Source organism: Heloderma suspectum, chromosome 1 (genome assembly GCF_057233095.1).
Source record: "Heloderma suspectum isolate Gila_16-S chromosome 1, 16-S_ref, whole genome shotgun sequence".
Lineage (NCBI taxonomy): Eukaryota > Metazoa > Chordata > Lepidosauria > Squamata > Helodermatidae > Heloderma > Heloderma suspectum.
In genome coordinates this window covers 183,381,583-183,403,963 of record NC_139458.1, presented here as the reverse complement: position 1 = coordinate 183,403,963, position 22,381 = coordinate 183,381,583, and the positions used below count along the sequence as shown (strand labels likewise).

The 22,381-nt window shown below is 42.6% G+C and overlaps 1 protein-coding gene across 2 annotated transcripts in view; it reads left to right on the top strand.

The window, feature by feature from the left end:
* Positions 1-22,381, top strand: part of LOC146358476 (sodium channel protein type 1 subunit alpha) — a 70,391-nt gene that overhangs the window by 12,978 nt on the left and 35,032 nt on the right. For both annotated transcript variants that reach the window (XM_084811912.1, XM_084811907.1), the window contains exons 6-14: positions 292-552; positions 11,135-11,198; positions 11,746-11,887; positions 11,994-12,200; positions 13,382-13,681; positions 14,941-15,321; positions 16,794-16,926; positions 18,874-19,112; positions 21,587-21,760. In XM_084811912.1, coding sequence (XP_084668038.1) covers positions 292-552; positions 11,135-11,198; positions 11,746-11,887; positions 11,994-12,200; positions 13,382-13,681; positions 14,941-15,321; positions 16,794-16,926; positions 18,874-19,112; positions 21,587-21,760 — 1,901 coding nt within the window. The remainder of the gene's footprint in view (positions 1-291; positions 553-11,134; positions 11,199-11,745; positions 11,888-11,993; positions 12,201-13,381; positions 13,682-14,940; positions 15,322-16,793; positions 16,927-18,873; positions 19,113-21,586; positions 21,761-22,381) is intronic.

The window sequence follows — 22,381 nt, the reverse complement described above, 5'->3', positions numbered from 1 at the left end:
CATGATAACAAAATCACTTGTTTTAGCCTTAAAACAAGCATTTTTTTTAACTAAGCGCAGTACATTTTCATTCACAAGTTCAATGAACATAAACTTCCAGTGACCTCATCTTCACAAGATACATCTTCACAAATGATAGAACCATTTAAAAAGTTATTTCACAAAATATCAGTGCCATTTATTTGGGCTTCTGCATGAGGTTGGTGCTGTTGTTTTTTAATGTTACTGGGGTACGGTGTGCTTGTAAAATATGTCTTTGGCATTGTTCTAACAAAGCTCTTCTGCTTGCAGGCCTGAAGACGATTGTGGGAGCCCTCATTCAGTCTGTGAAGAAGCTGTCAGATGTAATGATTCTGACTGTGTTTTGTCTGAGTGTATTTGCTCTAATAGGGCTCCAGCTGTTCATGGGGAACTTGAGGCATAAATGCTTATATTGGAATCCGGACAATTCTACAGATTCAAATGATACTTACCTATTTAATTTCACACTTGGAGAAAATGGTACATTTAATAGTACTCAGTTTGACTGGAATGAGTACATAGGGGAAGAAAGTAAGAATGTAATTTATATATACACACATATATGTATATATACAGTATAGTAATTAACAAAATGGCAGTGTACAATATTGAATTAGCATGACTCAGTTTTATTGAAAGTTTCCCTGACGCAAGGAGGTGGGAGCTGCTGAAACCCTATCAAATTAATGCTTTTCTAAATAGACGCTAGCCCTTTCACCATTTTTCAGTCAGGCTGGATAGAGCTGGCTAAACCATATTATACAGTGAGTTATTTATGTCTCTGTGGAAACCATTGAGGGCTGCCTCACTGAGTTGAATTTATTCATTTTATTTATTTTAGACATTTATATACTATCCTTAATACATATTTATCCCAGGTAGTTTGCAATACAATTTAAAATCAAAATGACAGCAATGAAATACATAATAAAAGAAATAAAAATCAATAAATTGTGATACACAATAAATATATACACAATTGAATCAATCCAAGTAACACAGCAGAGTGGGAAACCATCTTTAAAAAGGTAAAGGTGTCCCCAACCAGTCGTGTCCGACTCTAGGGTGTGGTGCTCATCTCCATTTCTAAGCCGAAGAGGCAGCGCTGTCCAAAGATGCTTCCGTGGTCATGTGGCCAGCATGACTGAACACCAAGGTGCACGGAACGCTGTTACCTTTCCCGCCGAAGCGGTACCTATTTATCTACTTGCAATTTCTTGCTTTCAAACTGCTAGGTTGGCAGGAGCTGGGACTGAAGACGGGAGCTCACTCCGTCACACAGCACTCAGGTCTTGAACTGCTGTCCTGCCGACCTTCCGGTCTGCAGTTCAGCATCTTAACCACTAAGCCACCGCGGCCCCTTAAAGAGCAGTCCTGTGACCCCTAGACAGCATCTGAGGATGCTGCAGAGCTCTGACAGCAGAGGAGGAGATCTGATCGTGAATCTTCCTCCACCACAGAAAGCTCTGTAGTGGCTTCCTCTTCCAAGAGTAGCGTCATGACCATGGAGTGAGGAAAAGGGACAGGCCAGTAGGCAGGAAGGGGAGACAAGGGGCTGTGGATTTAGTAGATCCACAAGCCTCTCAGTTCCCATCCACAGCCAGGTAGGTGAGATAGATGATCTCAGAGGCCTGTCTAGCTCAAAATGCTTTACTGGAGGAACAGGAGGAAAAATACTTCCATCGTTCCTCTCCCTCTGCCTGGCTCTTGCCTGCAAGGCTTTGGATGGATGGAGGGCTCCAAGATTGGAACCCTCCATCTAACAAGTGTCAGTCCTGTAGGAACGCACTATTAATAAAATACCTGATAAAATAAAAACATCTTAACTTGACACCTAAAAGATAATAAAGTAGGTGCCAGGTGGCCTTCTTTGGGGAAACCAGTGTACCACCAATGGGAAAATCTCTTTCCTTTGTTGCCACCATCCTGATCTTTGATGGCTGTGGCACTTTGAGCAGTGTCAGTGAAAGACCTTAACACTCAAGCAGGGTGATATGGGAGAAGGGGGTCTGTACAGTACTGAGTCCCAAAAGAATGTATAAAACAAGAGCACTTCTGAAAGTCCACCCCCGGTTTCTTAGCATTACATTTTAATACCTTGTTCACACTTTCACAGTCAATGTATTTCTTTACTGCTGATACTTTTGTCTGATTAATTTTCATTAGTCAGTCTTTGTACCCCAGTCTTTAATGGATGGTCCTACCCTATAGCACTAGCCAGGCTATCAGTCTGGGAACTGCATGTTAAAATGGACCATTTTCAGAAGTAGGACTTGTTACATTGAGTGTTAGGTTTTCTATGTGGGAGGGATACTTAAGTCATCCAGTTCTGGTTTTTGCTTTTGGACTTCCTTGTTTCACTTGCAGGGAACCATCTACCATCACAACAGTTTAAGTCACAGAGTCTCTATTTTAAAATATATGTCTGTGACACCATGAAATTTGCAGAGTACTGAAGGGCATCCCCTTGAGGAATTGTGGAGAATGGTTCCAGCTTCCATTTCCTAAAGGAATCAGTAGTCCTGTCATTTCTGGGAACATGTTAATCACATTCTGTAATGACACAATTGTTCAACCTGTTCGGGGAAAACACCTACCAGCCTGTTTATACTAGCTAGTGTTGTGGAGAAGAGAGATGTTTTAATAGCTTGTTCGTGGTTTTAAAAAATATTATTTTGAGAGAAATAGTGTCCTCTCGACCACTTACTTGGGAGTAAGCCCCTTTGAAATCAATGTGCTTTCTTCTGAGTAGACATGTATATGATTGCACTATTAGGGTGTTTTCACACTTGTCAGGTTACTGCAGGTCAAATTGACCTGTCCTACTGCAGCCTTATATAGTCTTAATAAAAATCTTCTCTATATAGTGCCACCATTACTGCAGTAGACTGGGAGAGTGGTAGGATTTGGTCAATCATCTGACAGCATTTCTTGCCATGTGGTTTTGTGCATGATTACATGCAAAACTGCCCCAACCTGGTTAGCCAATGGAGTTGTTCCATTTAAAGGATACACTTACAATAAAATGTCAGATATTCAACGTGCAGGTGAGTTTATCCCTCAGTGTATGAGTAGAACATTTGCAACCATGTCAGGAAGATAATTTTTATAATTTCATCAGCCAGAGGGAGAGGGAGAGGGAGAAGAAGGGACATTCTCTTTTCTTTGCCCCTGCTTCCACACATCCTCTTTTTCACACATACTGGGGTGGGGTGGGGGGTGGAAGTAATTTAGTGCTTAAAGCAGAGGTGAGTGTCTTGTGGCCTTCCAGATGTTCTTCGACTGAAACTCCCATCATCCCTCACTAATGAGAGCTGCAGTCCAAAAACATCTTCAGGGTCTCCATTCTGCCCACCCCAGCTTTACACGCCACACGCACTGTTGCCGAGGCGCTGGCGGGCCGCCGTGTCGTCCCTTTAATCCCGCGCTACAGTCACTGGCGCGCGCGCTGCGGGCTGGAGGCGAGCCCCGCTTGGGCAGGCGCGCGGCCTCCTTCAGGCGGCGTTCGATGGCCGCTCTGCGGGGGCGCGGGGCGGCGGCAGACACGTCGGGGAAGGCGCGAGGGACACCCCGCCCGGGGGAGCCCGTCGCAGGCCCGCAGAGCGCGTAACGCCGGGGGCTCGCATCCAGCCGGGCCGCGCCGCGCCCGCGATCGAAGCCGGGCCGTGCGATCGCGGGGGCGGCGGGCCGGAGAGCGGCGGGCGGCGGGCCGTTCCCGGCACTAGGTGGCGGCAGAGGCCAGATTTAATTGCCCACTTGGCCATGAAGTGCCTGGGTCACCCTGGGCCCCTCCCCATCCCTCAGCCCAACCTACCTCACTGGCTCGTTTTCAGCAGAAAACGGGGGCAGGGGATACTTCCTGGAGGGGATACTTCCTGCAGGGAAAATGGGGCAGAAATGCAATAAGGAAAATAAAAATAGGCATCTTTTGCCAAAAACAAATGAAATCCTGCCCAGCCAGCCTATAGGGAGTGGAAACTTCTCTCTCTCTCTCTCTCTCTCTCTCTCACACACACACGTTGTTGTTTGTTTAGAAATGTAGATTATTTCTGCCCTCTTCTGTCACGACATGTACGTACACACGCATGTATCAATTTTGCTTCTTAGTCATCTGCAGACATTGACTGGGGTGTCAAACTGATTCAGGACAAATAGGAAACCTCAGTAATGTACCATAGTTGGGAGGGGGCAGAGAGCTAGTTGTGCACTTGCTCTGTTCACCTACTTTGAACATGTACACACCTATGTGCAGCACATGTACCTATGTTCAACACACACACAGGCCCCACACGCACTTCTGCAAGTATACACATTGTGCAGTACACACAAACACAGATTCTGTTGATGAAGGTGGTGGGGCAGAGGAAGGGAAGACCTTTGCCTTCTCTATGTACAAACATAGGGGAATCCCCTTGCCCATATGATACCTCTCCTACCTCTCTTCTTTTTCTGTTCCTTCTCCCCAATTCCACCTGTTTCCCTCCTCCCTTATATTCCCAACAGATGAGCAGCAGAATGAAAGACAAAGAAGGGCACGCAAGCAGACACCCTAAGCTTGGTGGAGCAGCCAACAATCACCTCAGGGGTGAGAATTGGCTGTGGGTGCTAAATCCAATCCAAATTCCCATAGATCAGAACTTGGCGAGTGATGCCTAAGCATCCATTAGGGAGTCTGGGGGATCAGTTTAGCCTTCCCAGTATTGTTCCCCAAAGGCAAGAAGTCTCTGTCATGTGCACACACCTTCTCCTGACTTACCTGATGTTCCAGTTTCTATCCTCAGCCATCTGGTCAAGTTCAGAAATTGAATAAAAGTGTTCTGGACTCTCTTGTACCAGAGTACCTCTTATCACAATTAGTGTGGTATTTTTGTCTGTTTCAGTATACTCATAGCTACAAAGGAAACGAGGGGAGTATAGAGAGCAGAATGACACAACGCATGTGTCATAAATAAATACAGCATACTAGGTTTGGTTGGGATGAATCATCCAACCTCAGAGAAAAACAACTTAGTTGCATCTGGCACTTGAGATTACAATTGTTACTCTTCCATGGCAATATTTCTAAGAAGTATTGGTAATTTTCTAGGCAATTTCGTTCTTGACAATGCCCCTTTCCATTTCCAAAGAAGAAAATTAATTACCACTTTAAGAGCAACATACCAGTCATCTTACTGGATGCCGAGTTTTTCTACATGAGGTATTTATTGTGTGTTCGTCATTCCCTACTTGTGGTTATATACAGATACTTTAGATGACGTCGTGACCCTTCAGTTTCGCTTATGTGTCTAACCAGCACTTTTGGCAAGATTTTTAGAGCAGGGTGCGGTATTTAATTGTAAAAGCAAAAGAAAGTGTGAATTCCTCTTGTGTATTTGTGCTATTCCGCTATACCACATTGCCACCTAGAGGTTTTGTAACAGAAAAGCAGGGAAGGAAATGTTCTTTGTGTAGTGCTCAGATCTCAATTCTGTGACAAAACCAGAAGTAGATACAGCCTTGTGTAAAAAAGGTCAATGCCAGCTGAGCTCAGTAAGGATTAAGTTAGAAAGGGAGAAAGGGAGAAATAGTAGGAAACAAAGTGTGTAGTTGCTTCTGGGGTAACGGGAAGAATTAAGAGATGTTTCTGTGATTACCAGCCTCCCCACAGATCCCCCTCTCCTTCCTTTTCTACTTAACACCTACAGAAATCAACTGACAATAATCTACTTGGTGGATGACAAAGGGAGTGGCCCATTGACTTAGTGTTGGTCAATCTGGTTACTAATAAGGTGGCCACTTATGCATCACCAAAGAAGAGGACAAAATAGGGCAGTGATTTGCATAACATTTACATATGCTACTTTATATGTATAGATGCAACTTTAGAAATAATTATTATAATTTCAATAGAAATACAGTACAACTCACTGTTGTACTGCGGAAAACTGTGACAAAACTGTGACAAGGTGACCTGTGTGCCTGCCTGTTCAGTCTGCAGTTCAGGTGCGGACTGTTGATGGGCAACAGTTCCTATGGCTCATTAGCTTTAAACTGGAATTGGACGAGGCAGCCCTTCAATAGGGGATGGTCCTCTGTAAAAGAAGACACCTGACCACCCTAATTGCTTAGCACTGCTGTAATAGCATCGTACACAGAGGTCACAATGGCGAAGCGTCAGAATATCCCAACCTAAGCATGTTTGCTGGTAAAGCAAATGCTATGATCAAGCTGTAAGTCTGACATTAATTTTAACGTATTTACAATCGACCTTGAGCCTAGCTGGTTGCTCCCCACCCTCAGCCCCACTTCCCTTTCTATTGTGCTTTAAAGCTGCAATGTTTTCCCCCTATTTATTGTATTTTTTATCCTTATTTTGTCTGTGAATCTGCCTGAAAAGGAATATCTAAAAGATGTTAAAATACTACATTAGATGAGAGTGTGGTTTGATATGCTGTATGAAACCCTGATGCCTAAAATAAAAGCAAAAAATATATTTGCAGTACATTCATAATCTTCCCCTTGCCACCACCTTGTCCCATTAAGGGAAGACAATATATTGTATGGAGGAAACGAGCAGCTTTATTTTGGTGCCAAATTTAAATGGCACCTATTTTGTGTGCCTGACTATGGTGTATTTTCTTTGATTCAGCCAATGTTTCAGGGGTGGGTTATTTATTATTGTTGTTATTATTACATCATCATCATCATCATTATTTACATTCCTATACCGTCCCATAGCCAAAGCTCTCTGGCAGTTTACAGAAGTTAAAACATTAAAATACAATATATAAAGTTTAAAATCCATTTACATAAAAGCACACAGACAATATACACAAACCACATATAACTAAAATAATCTTTGAACAGTCAGTCATAACTAAAGACACATCCACGACCGATTGAAACTCATCATGTGCTGCCTAGGGATGTCAGAGAATTTCTCCACGAATCTCCGGGAGGCCGAATGCCAACACATTCAGCCCCCCGAAATTGGTGGAGAAACAGTCCGCCCCCCCCCCCCGGGATGGGACTTACCTTTGGCGAATGTCCCTCACGGCGGCGGCAGCCGGTCTTCCAACCGGCTGCTGCTGCCGCCATTTCCAAGTAAAAAACAAAACAACAAACGTGATAGGCTACGTAAAGATTTACGTAGCCTATCATGGCTAGATTTTCAAAAAACACCATGATAGGCTACGTAAATGTTTACGTAGCCTATCACGGCTGACTTTGGGGGGGGGAAAGGGCATACACAAATGGCGGCGCCCATGGGCGCCACCATTTGCGTTCCTTATTTTGGCACGGGTAGTCTGTGTAAACATTTACGTAGACTACGGCGAAAAAAAGGGGAACGCAAATAGTGTTGCCCTTATTTTCGCCGTAGTCTACGTAAATATTTACGTAGACTACCCGTGCCAAAATAAGGAACGCAAATGGCGGCACCCATGGGTGCCGCCATTTGTGTACGTGCTTTTTTTCCCCCAAAGTCAGCCATGATAGGCTACGTAAACATTTACGTAGCCTGTCACGGCTGACTGCAGGCCAGGGACGCAAACGGCGGCGGCTACGGCCGCCGCCATTTGCATCCCGGCAGGACAACAGGATTCGCGGCCGGAGAGACGGGGCGCTCCCCCCCCGGACAGAATTTCAGTGGGGAGGGACGGGACACCTCCCCCCCGGCCAGAATTTTGGGGGGAGGGACGGAGTACCTCCCCCCCACCACTAAGCAAGCTTCAGGATCAGGTAAGTGACTTTTGTCCATCCCTAGCACTGCTGCCAAATGCCTGGGAAAAGAGATGGGTCTTTACCTGGCGCCAAAAAGATAACAATATTGGCACCAGGCAGACCTCATTGGGGAGCTCATTCCACAGATGGGGGGACACCACTGAGAAAGCCCTCTCCCTCGTTGCTGCCTTCCGAGCTTCCCTCGGAGCAGGCACCCGGAGGAGGACCTTAGATGCTGATCATAGAGTACGGGTAAGTTCATTTTGGGAGAGGTGCCAATAGGTATTGCAGTCCCAAGCCATGTAGGGCTTTATATGTTAAAAGCAGCACCTTGAACTGAGCTCAGAAGCATATAAGCAGCTAGTGCAAGCGGACCAGAGTTGGTCTTATATGTGCGGACCTTCTAGTCCCAGTTCTCAATCTGGCCTAGGGATGTCAGAGAATTCTGCCACGGATCTCAGTGAGGCCGAATGCCAGTGCATTCGGCCCCCAGAACTCCGTGGCGGAATGGCCTGCCACCACCCCCGCCCCCCCGTGGATCCCCCCCCAGGACGAGACTTACCTGGGGCGGATCTTCCAGGCGGCAGCGGCTCCGGCGGCTGGTCTTCCAACCGGCTAACGCCGCTGCCGCCATTTGCAGTCTTGTCTTGTTAAAAAAAAACAAATGACGTGATTTCGTAAATTACGTAAATCTACGTAAAGATTTACGTAGCCTATCATGGCTGGGTTTAAAAAAACAACTGCGTACGCAAATGGCAGCGGCTACGGCCGCTGCCATTTGTGTTCCTTATTTTTGGCCGTCTTAGTCTATGTAAATATTTACATAGACTATGACGGCAAAAATAAAGGGGAATGCAAATAGCATAGCCGGCGCTATTTGCATCCCTTTTTGATTCGCCGTTTTAGCCTACGTAAATATTTATGTAAGCTAAAACGGTGAATCAAAAAAGGATGCAAATAGAGCCGGCTACACTATTTGCATTCCCCTTTATTTTCGCCATCATAGTCTATGTAAATATTTACGTAGATTAAGGCGGACAAAAATAAGGAATGCAAATGGCAGCGGCTGTAGCCACCGCCATTTGCATACATGTTTTTTTTTTCTTTCCCAGAGCCCTCCGCGGCCGGAAATCTGGCTGCAGACGGCTCTGGCCTGGGCTGGGCCTGGCCAGCTGCTCCGCGGAGCTGCTGTGGAGCACAGCTGGCCGTGGAGGATTCCGGGGGGGAGGAACGGATTGCCTCCCCCCCGTCGAGGATTCCAGGGGGAGGAACGGAATGCCTCCCCCCCCACCATCAACATAATCCATGGAAAGGTAAGTGACTTTCGTACATCCCTAATCTGGCCACTGCATTTTGCACGAGCTGCAGCTTTTGAACCATCTTCGAAGGCAGCCCCACGTAGAGTGCATTGCAGTAAGCTAACCTGGAGGTTACCAGAGCATAGACAACTGAAGCCAGGTTATCCCTGTCCAGATAGGAGTGAGGCTGGGAAACGAACCAAAGTTGGTAGAAGGCACTCCATGCCACTAAGGCCACCTGAGCCTCAAGTAATACAGTTCCAGGGGGACCTCCAAGATATGAACCTGCTCCTTCAGGGGGAGTGCAACCCCATCTAGAACAGGCTGAACACCCTCCATCCGGTCAGCAGAACCACCCAGCAACAGCATCTAGTCTTGTCTGGATTGAGCTTCAATTTATTAGCCCTCATCTGGTCTATTATCGCAGCCAGACACTGATTCAGCACATCCACAGCCTCACCTGAAGAAGATGAAAAGGAGAAATAGAGCTGCGTGTCATCAGCATACTGATGATAACGCACTCCAAAACTCCGGACGATCACACTCGATAGTTGTGTGTAGATGTCAAACAGCATGGGGGGACAAAACCGACCCATGTGGAACCCCAGATTGGAGAATCCATGGGACCGAGCAGTGTTCCCCAAGCACCACCTTCTCGAGCCGACCCTCCAAGTAGGAGCAAAACCACTGCCATGCAGTGCCTCCCACTCTCAACTCAGAGAGCTGTCCAAGAAGGATGCCATGGTTGATGGTATCAAAAACCACTGAAAGATTAAGGAGAATCAACAGGGGAACATTCCCTGTCTTTCTCCCAACATAGGTCATCTTACAGGGCGACCACAGATGTTGGAGGATTGCAGAGGAGGATTATGGCCCTATTTAAGCCTCTGCATTCTGTTCTCTCATGCATTTGCCAGCCCTCTTTGACTACCCACCTCTCCCACCCTTAAATCTGGCTGGATAGGATTTTTGCTAGCTGCTGCCTGCCTTGCTGGGCTGGGAAGAAAAGTTCCTCGATAATTTATTAGCCCTTATGTCCTTGACGGTTTTGCTTTCTTCAGCAGATCTCTCCTTGCCTGGAAAACAAAAGATGGGCGTGGGGGAGGGAGTAGTGAGTTTAAATATTGAGTAAATATGTTTTTTGTTGTTTGGGACTGGGTAGATTGAGGGATGATAGTGAAACCGAGAGGTCAGGGTTAATTCTGTGAGTCAAGGAGGGACAGCCTACCACAAGGCAGAGGGAGGCCACTACTTCAAGCAGTAGATACTGGGGGATAGGGACCAGCAGTAAGGTACTGGAGGACAAAGCTGTGTGTGCCCCATGGTCTGCCTTGCATCCCATATGTTAGCCTGCTGCCCTCAGGTGCAGTGGAGGACGCTGTCCCGTCACCAGTGTTGAAGTAAAGTTCGACTGCTAGTTCAGTCGGCTTATGTACATGGAATGGAGGGGGCATCTTGTTCTTTGCTTCAGGCAGCAAAATATCTTGAGCTGGTCCTGAAGTCAAGAATCAGGCCTAAGCAACATATCTGGAACCTGAGCATTGAGTCAGGTTCCCAGATGGGCTTAAAAACACCTCTGAGAAAGTTAGACTCAATTTTGATATTTTGTTTAATCTCCTAGGCCTCACTGCTTTTAATTCTTATGTAACAGTGAGTTGAAATTACTTAAATCGGCCAAGTTCCACATGCTTTCACCCATGGTGGAGAGCAATTAATTTGTGCGATGATTCTTGCAGTGCCTGCACTGAATACAAAGCATAATGATGGAGCGGCTTGATGGCAATATTACTTGCAATGAACCCACTGGCCCACATTATGCCCTCGCAGTACAGTATTGGCCTGTTTAATAGCCCATTAAGTTGCCCTGGTCTTCCATCCACCTCCTCCTCAATATACTTCACCCAGAGCACACTGGTTATTGGTGGATCAAAAATATAATAAATAAATACAATTTGGACAGCTCGTTCAAGATTACCCACCTTCCCCCTCCTTTCTGCATGAGAATTGTTGGTAGAATTGTTTAGTTGCAGGAATGAGTTCCTTACACAAAAATATATCATTCAACATTGCTACATTATTTTCTTTCAATGTTTTTAAAAAAATTTTCCACACAGGTCATTTTTACACATTGGAAGGACAAAATGATGCTTTGCTTTGTGGCAACAGTTCCGATGCAGGGTAAGATCCTCTTCCATCATTAAGCTTTAAGAAATAAAATAGAAAGCAGGAACAAGTTTTGATTTTTTTTCTATACTTTATAATTGATTCATATAACATGCATTCTACTTGAGAATTGGATTTGATCAGCTCTGATTTAGGGTTATTTTTAAAAAATAATTTAATGGTAATTGGTTAAATGTGCTGAATGGAGATGGATAGCAGGAGACAACAAAGAAAAACAAACCTAGAATTACATCTTATCTTCCTAGACCAGCTGATTCTCATCCTGAATTGGCCTGAGGTAAAGATGAGGATGAAGCAGCAAACAGTTGAGGGTCCCAAAGGATAGAGACAGAGAGAGGAAAGGAGGAGGGAGAGATTAGGAGAAGGAAACAAATGAAAGAAAGTTAGGATAAAGCCAACTGGGAAAGGAAGTTGGATCTGGCACACCCCTACTCACTTTGCTCGCTATACATGTATCCACTGTGTGGTAGGCATTGCACTAGCATTAATTAATAGCTGGTTGTTTTCAGTCTAACATCTCTCTCGCCTTTTTTTTTTTTAGTCAATGTCCGGAAGGATACATATGTATAAAAGCTGGTAGAAACCCAAACTATGGCTATACAAGCTTTGATACATTTAGCTGGGCCTTCTTGTCTCTCTTTCGATTGATGACTCAGGACTACTGGGAAAATCTTTATCAGCTGGTGAGCAGCAACAATTTGTGTAGCAAACCCTTAACTATACTGGTGCTATCAAAACAAAAGCTGTACATTTATTTTAAACATGTAAATAAACGATTCTTTCCTCCAGACTTTGCGTGCTGCTGGCAAAACATACATGATCTTTTTTGTTCTGGTGATTTTCCTGGGCTCGTTCTACCTGATCAACCTGATCCTGGCTGTTGTCGCCATGGCCTATGACGAGCAGAATCAGGCCACCATGGAAGAGGCGGAGCAGAAAGAGGCGGAGTTTCAGCAGATGTTGGAACAGCTGAAAAAACAACAAGAAGCAGCTCAGGTATATTTCCGCTAGGAAATAAATAGACCTAATTTAAGCATAGCTTTAAGGTTGTGGCTGAATGTATCAAATCGATAAAAGCCTAATAGGCAGCTGCCATCCCTCAAAGCTGCAATCCCCATATGAACCAGTTGCCCACAAGACACTTTGAGGAGAAAGCTACCTGATATTTTTATCCAGTTTTGAAAGGTGTTACTCCAGTTTAGTCATGGAGAAAAAAAAAACAAAGTAAAAACTATACATGGTAAGTTGCTCCTGTATCATATTATCCAATGAATATGGTTAGAGTTCCAATAACAAGTAGGAGGAAACAGACATTCTACATGCTATAATCAGCACAGCCTCTATTAAGGTGTGAGTTTTCCTCATGCAATTGGAATTGCGTGAGGAAGAGTGGGGATGAGCATGCTAGCTCAGCCCCTTCCATTGCCATCCTCATCACCCTCCATGAGATGGAGGGCGACTCTCTTCAGTTTGCTCTACTCATGTGGAATCCCTCCCTGATTTAGAGCCCTAGAAAATGAGGGTTGTTAATTGTACAAGGAGCTTAAATGAATAGAGCACCTTTCTCATTGCAGCCAGTTGCCCACTAACTCGTGGAGGGCAATTGGGGCAGTGGGGCAGCTAGCATATTTGTCCCCAGTTTGCCTCGTAATGTGGGGCTGGGGCCTCCAACAGTGCGTGTGGGCACTAATGTGTCCCCAGCAGACACCTCTCTTGGTGGCCACCAAGTTCCCTGCCCCCCCTGGTTTTATTTCCTAAGATTTTTTGAAATTAAATTGGGAGGCTGGCATGCTGCAAAGCAAAATGTTGCCCTCCAGCACCATCTTCATTGGTTTTTATTTTTTGGTCATTGGTTTTTGTTCTTATTTTAATGTAATGGATTTTATTTATTTGTTTATTTATTTATATTGTTAGCTGCCTAGGCAGCCTTGGGAAGAAAGGCAGGGTACACATTTTCATAAATAAATAAATAAATAAATAAATAAATAGGTACAGATATGGATACAGGGAAGGATGGATATATATATAATGTGGAAAAGAACCATTTTGATTTTTGGAAATCTATATTTGATTGCATCTCACAAGGACTTTTTCATATGGATTTTCTAGCACTTCAGTTGAGAATGTTGTTCTTTTCACAAAGCCATTAAAACAAAACTATTGCTGCTTTTTGGCAGGCAGCGGCGACAGCTGCGGCGACAGCATCAGCTGAGTCAAAAGATCCCAGTGCAGGAGGTGGAATGGGGGGGCTTTCTGAAAGTTCTTCTGAAGCATCAAAGTTGAGTTCAAAGAGCGCCAAAGAGAGGAGAAATAGAAGGAAGAAAAGAAAACAAAAAGAACAATCTGGAGGAGAGGAAAAAGATGAAGATGAGTTTCATAGATCTGAATCAGAAGATAGCATCAGGAGAAAAGGTTGCCGTTTCTCCATTGAAGGGAATAGGTTAACACTAGAACGGAAACACTCTTCTCCCCACCAGGTATCCTATTACAGAGTCATGAAATCGAACCATTATTGTCTGTTGCAAAGCTGTAGTCATATTACAGACGCTACACTATGACCTTACTGGAGGGGACTGATCTTTTACCAAACAAACAAATGTCATTGCTCAATAATTACTGCCATTCAAGAGTAAACCTTCTGTCCCCATATTTAGGAAAAGAATTTTAGAGCACTGATTGGTTATGAAAGAGAAGCACTCACTGCATTCCTGCTCATTCCATTGTGCCAGCAGGACCCACTGCTAGTGCAACAGGGAATTGGCACTTCATAAAGGAACCCCGGAAACAAGCAGGAACACTCATTTACAGATTGGGACAGGTCAGCAGAGCTGCCTTTTGTGAACTCTGCTTGCTTGCCTCATTGTGGAAATGAGTCTTTCTGCTCATTTCTGGTTCCTGGCTCCCCGTTGCGCTAGCGGTGGATCTGGCTGATGCACGGGTGGCATAGGAAATGGCTTATTGTTCCATAGGGTTGCTGAAAACACTGTTCCGAAACTCTAGCTTTATAGAATACTAAGGATTGCTATAACTATTTTTAAATGCTTCTCATTGTCTCATCCTAAGGTTTGTCACATGGTATTGGAGGGAAATATAATGTTGCAGGTGGACAAACCTAGATATCAAGATAGGCAAAGACATTGAGAGAAGTGGGGCTATGATATAATAACAGCTATGTGCCACAATAACTTTCAGTCTCCCCTTCAGGTGCCCCTTGCATCCATCTTTGAACAAACAAGGCTGGAATATCCAGTGCATTTCCTCCAGACACTGGTGCAAAGGAGATGTATAGGTGAGCCTATTCATGTTTACTTGGAAGTAAGCCCCATTGAATTAGATGGCGCTTACGCCCAAGTAAGTGTGTCTGGGATCGTAACCCTGGTAGATCTAGTAAACTAATTGTGTGTTTTTTCTATGAACTTGAGTACTGCAAGCGCTTTACCAAAATGTTCATTCTTTTGTTTGTTTGAGGGAGCTCCTTCTCTCTGACTCTTAGTAATTAAGTGAAGCACAGTGTCTTGTAGTACTGTTAATCTATGAACTGCATATTTTAACATAGCAGACTGTTTTCAATTAAATGCATCATATGCAACTCCAAAAGCAGAATCTGGAGTTTGAAAAATAATGAGTAAAGGGGGCAGGGAGGGAGGGAGGTCTAAAACTGTCCTTGGTTTTGATGTCCAGAGGTAGGGCTGAAAGACTTTAGCTAATTACTGTGTTCTTCTGTATTTTCCTGCAGTCTTTGCTGAGCATGCGTGGCTCCCTGTTTTCCCCAAGGCGCAACAGCAGAACAAGCCTTTTCAGCTTCAGAGGTAGAGCAAAGGATATAGGATCAGAGAATGACTTTGCTGATGATGAACACAGCACATTTGAAGATAATGATAGCAGAAGAGATTCCCTTTTTGTGCCGCGCAGACATGGTGAACGGCGCAACAGTAACATTAGTCAGGCCAGTAGGTCATCCAGGATGCTGGCAGTGTTTCCAGTGAATGGGAAGATGCACAGCACTGTGGATTGCAATGGGGTGGTTTCCTTGGTTGGTGGACCATCTGTTCCTACATCGCCTGTTGGACAGCTTCTGCCAGAGGTGATAATAGATAAACCAGCTACTGATGACAATGTAAGGAAGTTTTAAATAGTTCAGGCATGGTGGCCTTTCCTTAATGCACCAGCCAGTGTGTCTACAGAATGGAATCCCTTGGGAATGATCCTTGGTTGGTCAAGCTGTGAATGCTCCTGCATCTTGTAATATCTTTTATATACTAACAAAATAAATGTTAGAACATAATATTTGCAAAACAAACCGTGAAAAAATATCTGGAGAATGTGCAAAATATATTGCTTTGTATGTTTCATATTCAGAAAACCTTGCTGGATCTTACTTTATCTGGCTATGAATTAATTGTATCTGGCCAGGTCCAATAAAATTTCATCTTACTCCACAACTAAGAGGAAGCTATAACTTTTGGTACCATATGGATTCTGACACTGCCTTGGTTGTAGATAAATTTGATTACATTCTGTCTCGTGAACATCATTACAACGTACAATCAACGTGGCTAGAAGTTCTGGTTCCCCAAACATTGGTAAAATCACTCCAAAATTTCACTTTATATATTTAGCATTTTCATGCATCTTTCAACCTGATACTCCATCTTTGGCTGACAAAGTAAATATGATACCTAATTGAGATACCACATTGATGCACACACCTTTCAAGTTATGATTAGATGTGCACATACGTGCTGTCACATACACACATACACTATATTTCTCTAGCTATCTACAAAACAAAAACAAAAACAACCAATAGGACCTTCCTATGCTGACTTGGAGAAGCATGACAATGCTGGATTTTTTCCCTTTTCTTTTGATTAAGTTTGAATGAAAAGATTGCTGTCCATCTTAAATGCAGAAGATAAGGAAGTGACATGTCATTTTCCCCCCTCTCATTCAAATTTTTATTTATAACCTGGGATTTATGCTGTAATCCTATGTATGGGATATGCTCACAAGCAAATGATTATAGGGTTACAGCTTATGACTGATCAATTCCAATTTATGTCTTCTCCCACAAACTGGACTCTTTAAAGAGAAGAATACGAGGATATGTACAGAACACAGCATAGATCTCGAGTGTAGCACATGGTGGGGGTAAATCCACATTGGGCAAAGTCTGGCATGCTCTCCAAGGCTCCAGTCCTGCACATCTTTACTTGGAAGTAGATCCCATTGAAATCAGGTGTCTGGGTTGAAAAGAATGAGTAAGTGGGATTTTGCAGAGCTAATGAGGATAAACAAGACAGTTTGTTTAAAGAAATAAATAAAACTGGGATGTTCCCTGAGGGTCATCTGGGAAGTATGAAAGTGTGGTTATTCAGACAAGGACAGCATGTTTCTTACAAATACTTTCAGAGATGTTAAAATACCAGGTTAATAATACAATAAATAACAACAGTTTGGCATGAATAATTAAACATAGCTCAAAAGCATGACGCATGTATGCCTTTGAATTTAGACACTCTTCATATAAGCTGTTATATTCAACTACCATTTTCAGGATTGTCTTATATTTCACCTTCTTTTTTGCAGGCCACAACTACAGAGACAGAAATGAAAAAAAGAAGATCAAGTTCTTTTCACGTTTCTATGGATTTCTTGGAAGACCCTACTCTAAGAGAAAGAGCCATGAGTATAGCTAGCATAATCACAAACACCATGGAAGGTATAGAGAGAGAGGTTATTTTAAAAATACTAAATGCATTACCCTCAAATATCCTATAATGGTAGAATCCTGGGGGGATTCCAAGACTGAAATAGGTTACAGTGGGCATTCTCAAATTATTGACAAATAACCCAGCAAAACAGCATGAGAAAACAGTTTGGAAATCCATGCTGGAAAATTATGGAAGTCAGAAAATTTAAGAGGTCTCACTTTCTGATGGAACTAGAAGCCAGAAAGTAAGCAAAAGCAAAGAAAGCTTGGAAAAAAGACTTTCCCTAAAAGCAAACTGTTCAAACTACCATCCACAGATTTGTGAAGACAACACTAACAGAAAACTATACTGCTTTCAGGTGAAATGAACACAAGTCAAATTTTTAAATAAATCGGGAGTTTTTTGAGCCAGAATTTTTAGGGCCCAGAAGAACAAAGCAATAATAGTCTTCTATCATGCCCAGAGGACTAGTAACAGAGGGCAAAATTCTGATCAGAGCCACTCAGGATCAGCTCTTGACTTTAGGCAGAAGAACGAAACTGTAGATATCCCTTGATTGTTGAGGAAGGCTACTATGAGTTTGTGAGCTTTTATGAGTTGCCAAAGAACAGGTGAAAATGCCTCTTAAGTTGCCACACCTTCTTTCAAATTTTAGTAAGTCTTTAGAATAGCCACTGGCACTGTCATAGTCCATAACAGATGGTATTATACTTGTTAAACCAAATTGGAGAAAGCAGATTATGTCAGGGACTAAAAAATCATGTGCCTGTGAACTATATGTCAAACGTCACCTCCATTTTCATAATCATCCATTCTCATATAGTATCATGGTCAAGCAACTCCGCTAACAGGTGGAATTATCACCTTTAAAAATAAAAGATGTTGTAAGAAAGCATTCTATGTCCTGTCATGAAATTAGCAAGATTAGTGTGAGCACAATTCATATTCCTGATATCAATCTTTATAGTTCTAAACAGCCAGGTTCCAATGTACCAGGGGAACCACCTCTTCTTGTATGAGCTTCCGTAAGAACTTAAGAGCCTTCGCAGATCAGACCAAAGGCCTACTTAATCTAGCATCCTGTTTCTCATAGTAACCAACCAGATGCCTCTGGGAAGCATGCAAGCAGGGCATGAGGATGACAGCTCTCCCACTGTTATTCCCCAGCAACTGCTGTTCAATGACATAATGCTTTTGAAACATATAGCCATCATGACTAGTAACCATTAGTGGACTTATTATCCAGGAATTTGTTTACACCCCTTCTAAAGTCATCTAAGTTAGTGGCCATCACTACTTCTTGTGGCAGCGAATTCCTTAATTAGCTATGTACTGTGTGAGGAAGTACTTCCTTTTGTCTGTGCTGAATCTCCCGCCAATCAGCATCATTAGTTGACCCTGGGTTATAATGTTATGAATAAGGGAGAAAAACTTATCTCTACCCTTTTCTCCACACCATGCAAAATTTTTACCCACTTCTGTTTACCACACCTTACCCATCATTTTTTTAAACTAAAATGCCCCAAACTCGTCATAGGAGAATTGCTCCAACCCTGTGATCGTTTTGGTTGCCCTACACCTTTTCCATTTCAAAAATATCCTTTTTGAGATGTGACCAGAAATTTACACAAGACAGTACTGCTCTGTGCCCCCATCTTTAACAAGAGTTCATTCAGAGTGAACACTGGGTAGTAATTTCTGTATCGTCAGTTTGACTAGCTACCCTCCTTTTTAGCTACCCTCTAGCTTGACTAGCTAACCTTCTTTCCATATTCCCAAACCCCTTTTCTGAGTGTGTAAGTAACTCACCCTTCCATCTTTTCTTTTTATTTCTTTAACTCGAGACTTGCAAAGTAGAAACATGTTTGATTTGTCTTAGCTATGTTTGAGGCAATGTGTTCTGAATTAGGAGGGTCAGCATGATACAGTTTGGTCTTCTTTTTTCTTTTTAACAGAACTTGAAGAGTCAAGACAGAAGTGCCCACCATGTTGGTACAAATTTGCAAACAATTTCTTGATCTGGGACTGCTGTCCATGTTGGCTGAAAGTAAAGCACTTGGTTAACATAGTTGTGATGGATCCATTTGTCGATCTTGCTATTACAATTTGCATTGTTTTAAATACGCTGTTCATGGCAATGGAGCATTACCCGATGACAAACGAATTCTCTGATGTGCTTAATGTTGGAAACCTGGTGAGTCATCCATTGGACACTATGCCTTTAAATGCTGTCTGTTTTAAAGGTGTACTGGAATTATCGGACATAAGTGAAAAATTGATATTAAAAATAAACTAGCAGTATTGAACTCCCAGATAGGCATGTTTCAATTAATCAGTATTTGATAGGAAATCCAGATAGGGATTATCAGGTTACTCCATGATTTGTGGGGGTGCCATTTTTGACTCATCTAGCTTTAAAATAAATATATATATTATATATATATATACGGAAGTTAACTTTGTTGTTTGTATTCAGTGTAATAGCAAAGCATCTGAATGGTTACAAGACGATATGGTGAAAACATATTAAAATATCAGGAATTTCAAAAGCAGAATTATTTAATATTTAGTGTTATTATTGTTTTATATTAGGATGTTGTATGCCACCTAGGGCGCTTTTGGAATAAAGCAGACAGGTGGACTATAAATATTTTAATTAATAAATATACGCTGCTTGCAATTGTGATGGTTCTTCAGTGGATAACTATTTTTATAGAACAAGTAGTTTTTTGCATTGACAGTACAATGGGGGTTGGACTTGATGGCCTTATAGGCCTCTTCCAACCCTACTATTCTATGATTCTGTGAATTCTATGCATGGTTACTTGAAAGTAAGTCCAACTGAGTTCAGTGGAGCTTACTCCCAGGTTGCATAGGATTGCAACCTGAATCAACCTTTCTCCCTTATCGTAATTCACAAATTATTTCTGGTCTTCACTGAAACCTAAAGTTTCAGGTACAGCAATTAATTCATGGGTTTAATGACCACATGACCATCATTCTGAGATGTCCCTATTCCTCACAGGTCACATAATAACCTGATAATTATTGCTAAACTTTATCAGGATTGTCTGTCAAATACTGATTAATTGAAATTTATTTTATATCTATATCAGAATATATACTGGCAGATGTGCCAGAATTTACGTACAAATGGATTATTCAGAATAATGCTTCTGAAATGAAAGAACCTCCAGAATTAGATGTCTATTATGAAGTTGATTAAAGTCCATTGAAATAAACTGTTGTTATGCTCTACTTTTTCATGTTTACCATAATAAGAGAAATAATTAAACTTTTAAGAGATGAACTAGCTAACATAGGATGAAGTTCAACAAAGTTAGCTAACTTTAAATGTTAAGATATAATCACTTCATAGCTATTTATATGGGGAAATATGCATAGTGTCTCCATTGTGTTGCACTTGTGGCACTGAAGTCTCAATCACTGGTTGACTGAGCTGGTGTGATGGCACAGAATATTCCAACCACTCAGGGAACAAAGTAAGCAACAAAAGTTTCACAGTATAGATTCTGTGAGGAGGAGTTGTTGACAGTTTGGCTGGGATCAAACGTCCCACAAGCCCTGTGGATGGAAGACTTGTGTTAGGCAGACTAATGATTGGAACACTGACTGTGGGGAACTTCTTAGAAGGTAGTGAAACTAATGTCTAGAAAGCCTGGAGGAAAGATAGCTCAAGGAGAGGGACAGAACAAGCAGTGGAGTGATATACTGAGCATGAACCTGATGGGAAGAACTGATAAAAGGGACAGCACTCTGGCAGTTAGGCCTGGATCAGTCATAATGATATTGGTCAATAAACCATGGTTTATTCCCAGAGAATGGGTGTTGTGCCCATGTACTTCCTCCTCCCAAATGCATTCTAATTATTCTGGTTTCTTTAAGCCACAGTTTCCCATTATATCTGAACTGGGAAACTGTCGTTTAATCATGGCTTACTAAGCAGGATCAGATCCTGCTTAGTAAGCGAAGATTAAACCTGTTTCCTATTTTGAATGTAACAGGAAACTGAAGTTTAAAAAACCCAGAAAAGAACCACCAAAGCTGTGCACATGAGGGGAGATGGGGAGAAGTGAGGAGGGAGTGCAAGACACATGGCTTGTTCTCATGCCAATAACTATGGGTTATCATCTCGACATAATGGCATCTGAACCAGGCTTCAAAGTACAGATGACACGCAGTCACACAAATGTTTTCCAGATCAGCTGCCAGAAGCTTATATTTGTTCCTATGGGCCATTTTTCTTGTTAAAACCACCCATTCCAAGCAATGTTTTGCCCATGAGGGATTCCAAAAGAGGTCCAGTCCTGACTGCAGTTTTCTGCAGCTGCTTTGGGTTACTGGATAAATCACCACCCTCAAAAAAACAAACAAAAGCAACCGTAGAGAAAACAATCCTGTGACTGTCATAACTAGTTGTCTATGTGCTGCTTCCAGTGCTAACATACTGCACTTAAATGTATCAGTAAAATATCTGCAATAAAGAATGTCATGAACTGAGGTATATCTACCCAAAAAGTTCTTTAGAAATAAAGATTATTGTACACTTGATTTCTTCTAGCTATGGATGTCTTCAGTATGACAATCTGAACTGTTAATTGTAATTTTAAACTTTTGCAAACTCATATATTTCTATTTCACACTTAGGTTTTCACTGGAATCTTCACAGGAGAGATGGTTCTCAAACTAGTAGCCATGGATCCCTATTATTACTTCCAAGAAGGCTGGAACATTTTTGATGGCTTCATTGTCACCCTTAGTTTGGTGGAGCTTGGTCTATCAGATGTGGAAGGACTATCAGTTCTCCGATCTTTCAGATTGGTAATTGTCTCAAGCAACAAAATGTTATTGCATATTTACGAAGACAAGCCTAAATACAGCACTTTTGTCTTTCCAGGTTAAGTTAATGTGTTACAATGCCGAATCTATAATATATTCAGTCGATTTTAGTGTTTAAGGGCACAATTCTATGCATATTTAGACAGAAAAAAGGCCTATAACTCCCAGCATGTCTCAGCCAGCATGGCTGGGTGGGACATGCTGGGAGTTGTAGGCCAGGCCCAGATTCTTGTCTTGATAGCTGGGAGAATGGGGGACCTTTCTTTGCCTGAGTCAGGCAGAGAAAGTACAGAGGGACATATGGAAGACTGGGGCGAGGAGGAAGAAGGGGATGGGTTCTGAGTAAAGAGGAAGAAAACAGGAGATTTTGTTAGAGTGTTTCCTCCCTCTCTCCTATGGAAAGGGGAAAATCTATTTTTTTGTGGTAGTTAAGTCTCTAACTCAAGAGAAAACGGAGATGTGAACCCTATTAAATTAGCGGAGCGGATTAAAAAAGCTGTGGGAGATGTAGCCCGTGCATGTCGTATGCAGGGTGGAGACTTGTTAGTAGAACGCAGGAGTAAGGAACAGGATTGCTTCTTAATAGTCTTCCTTTATGATCAT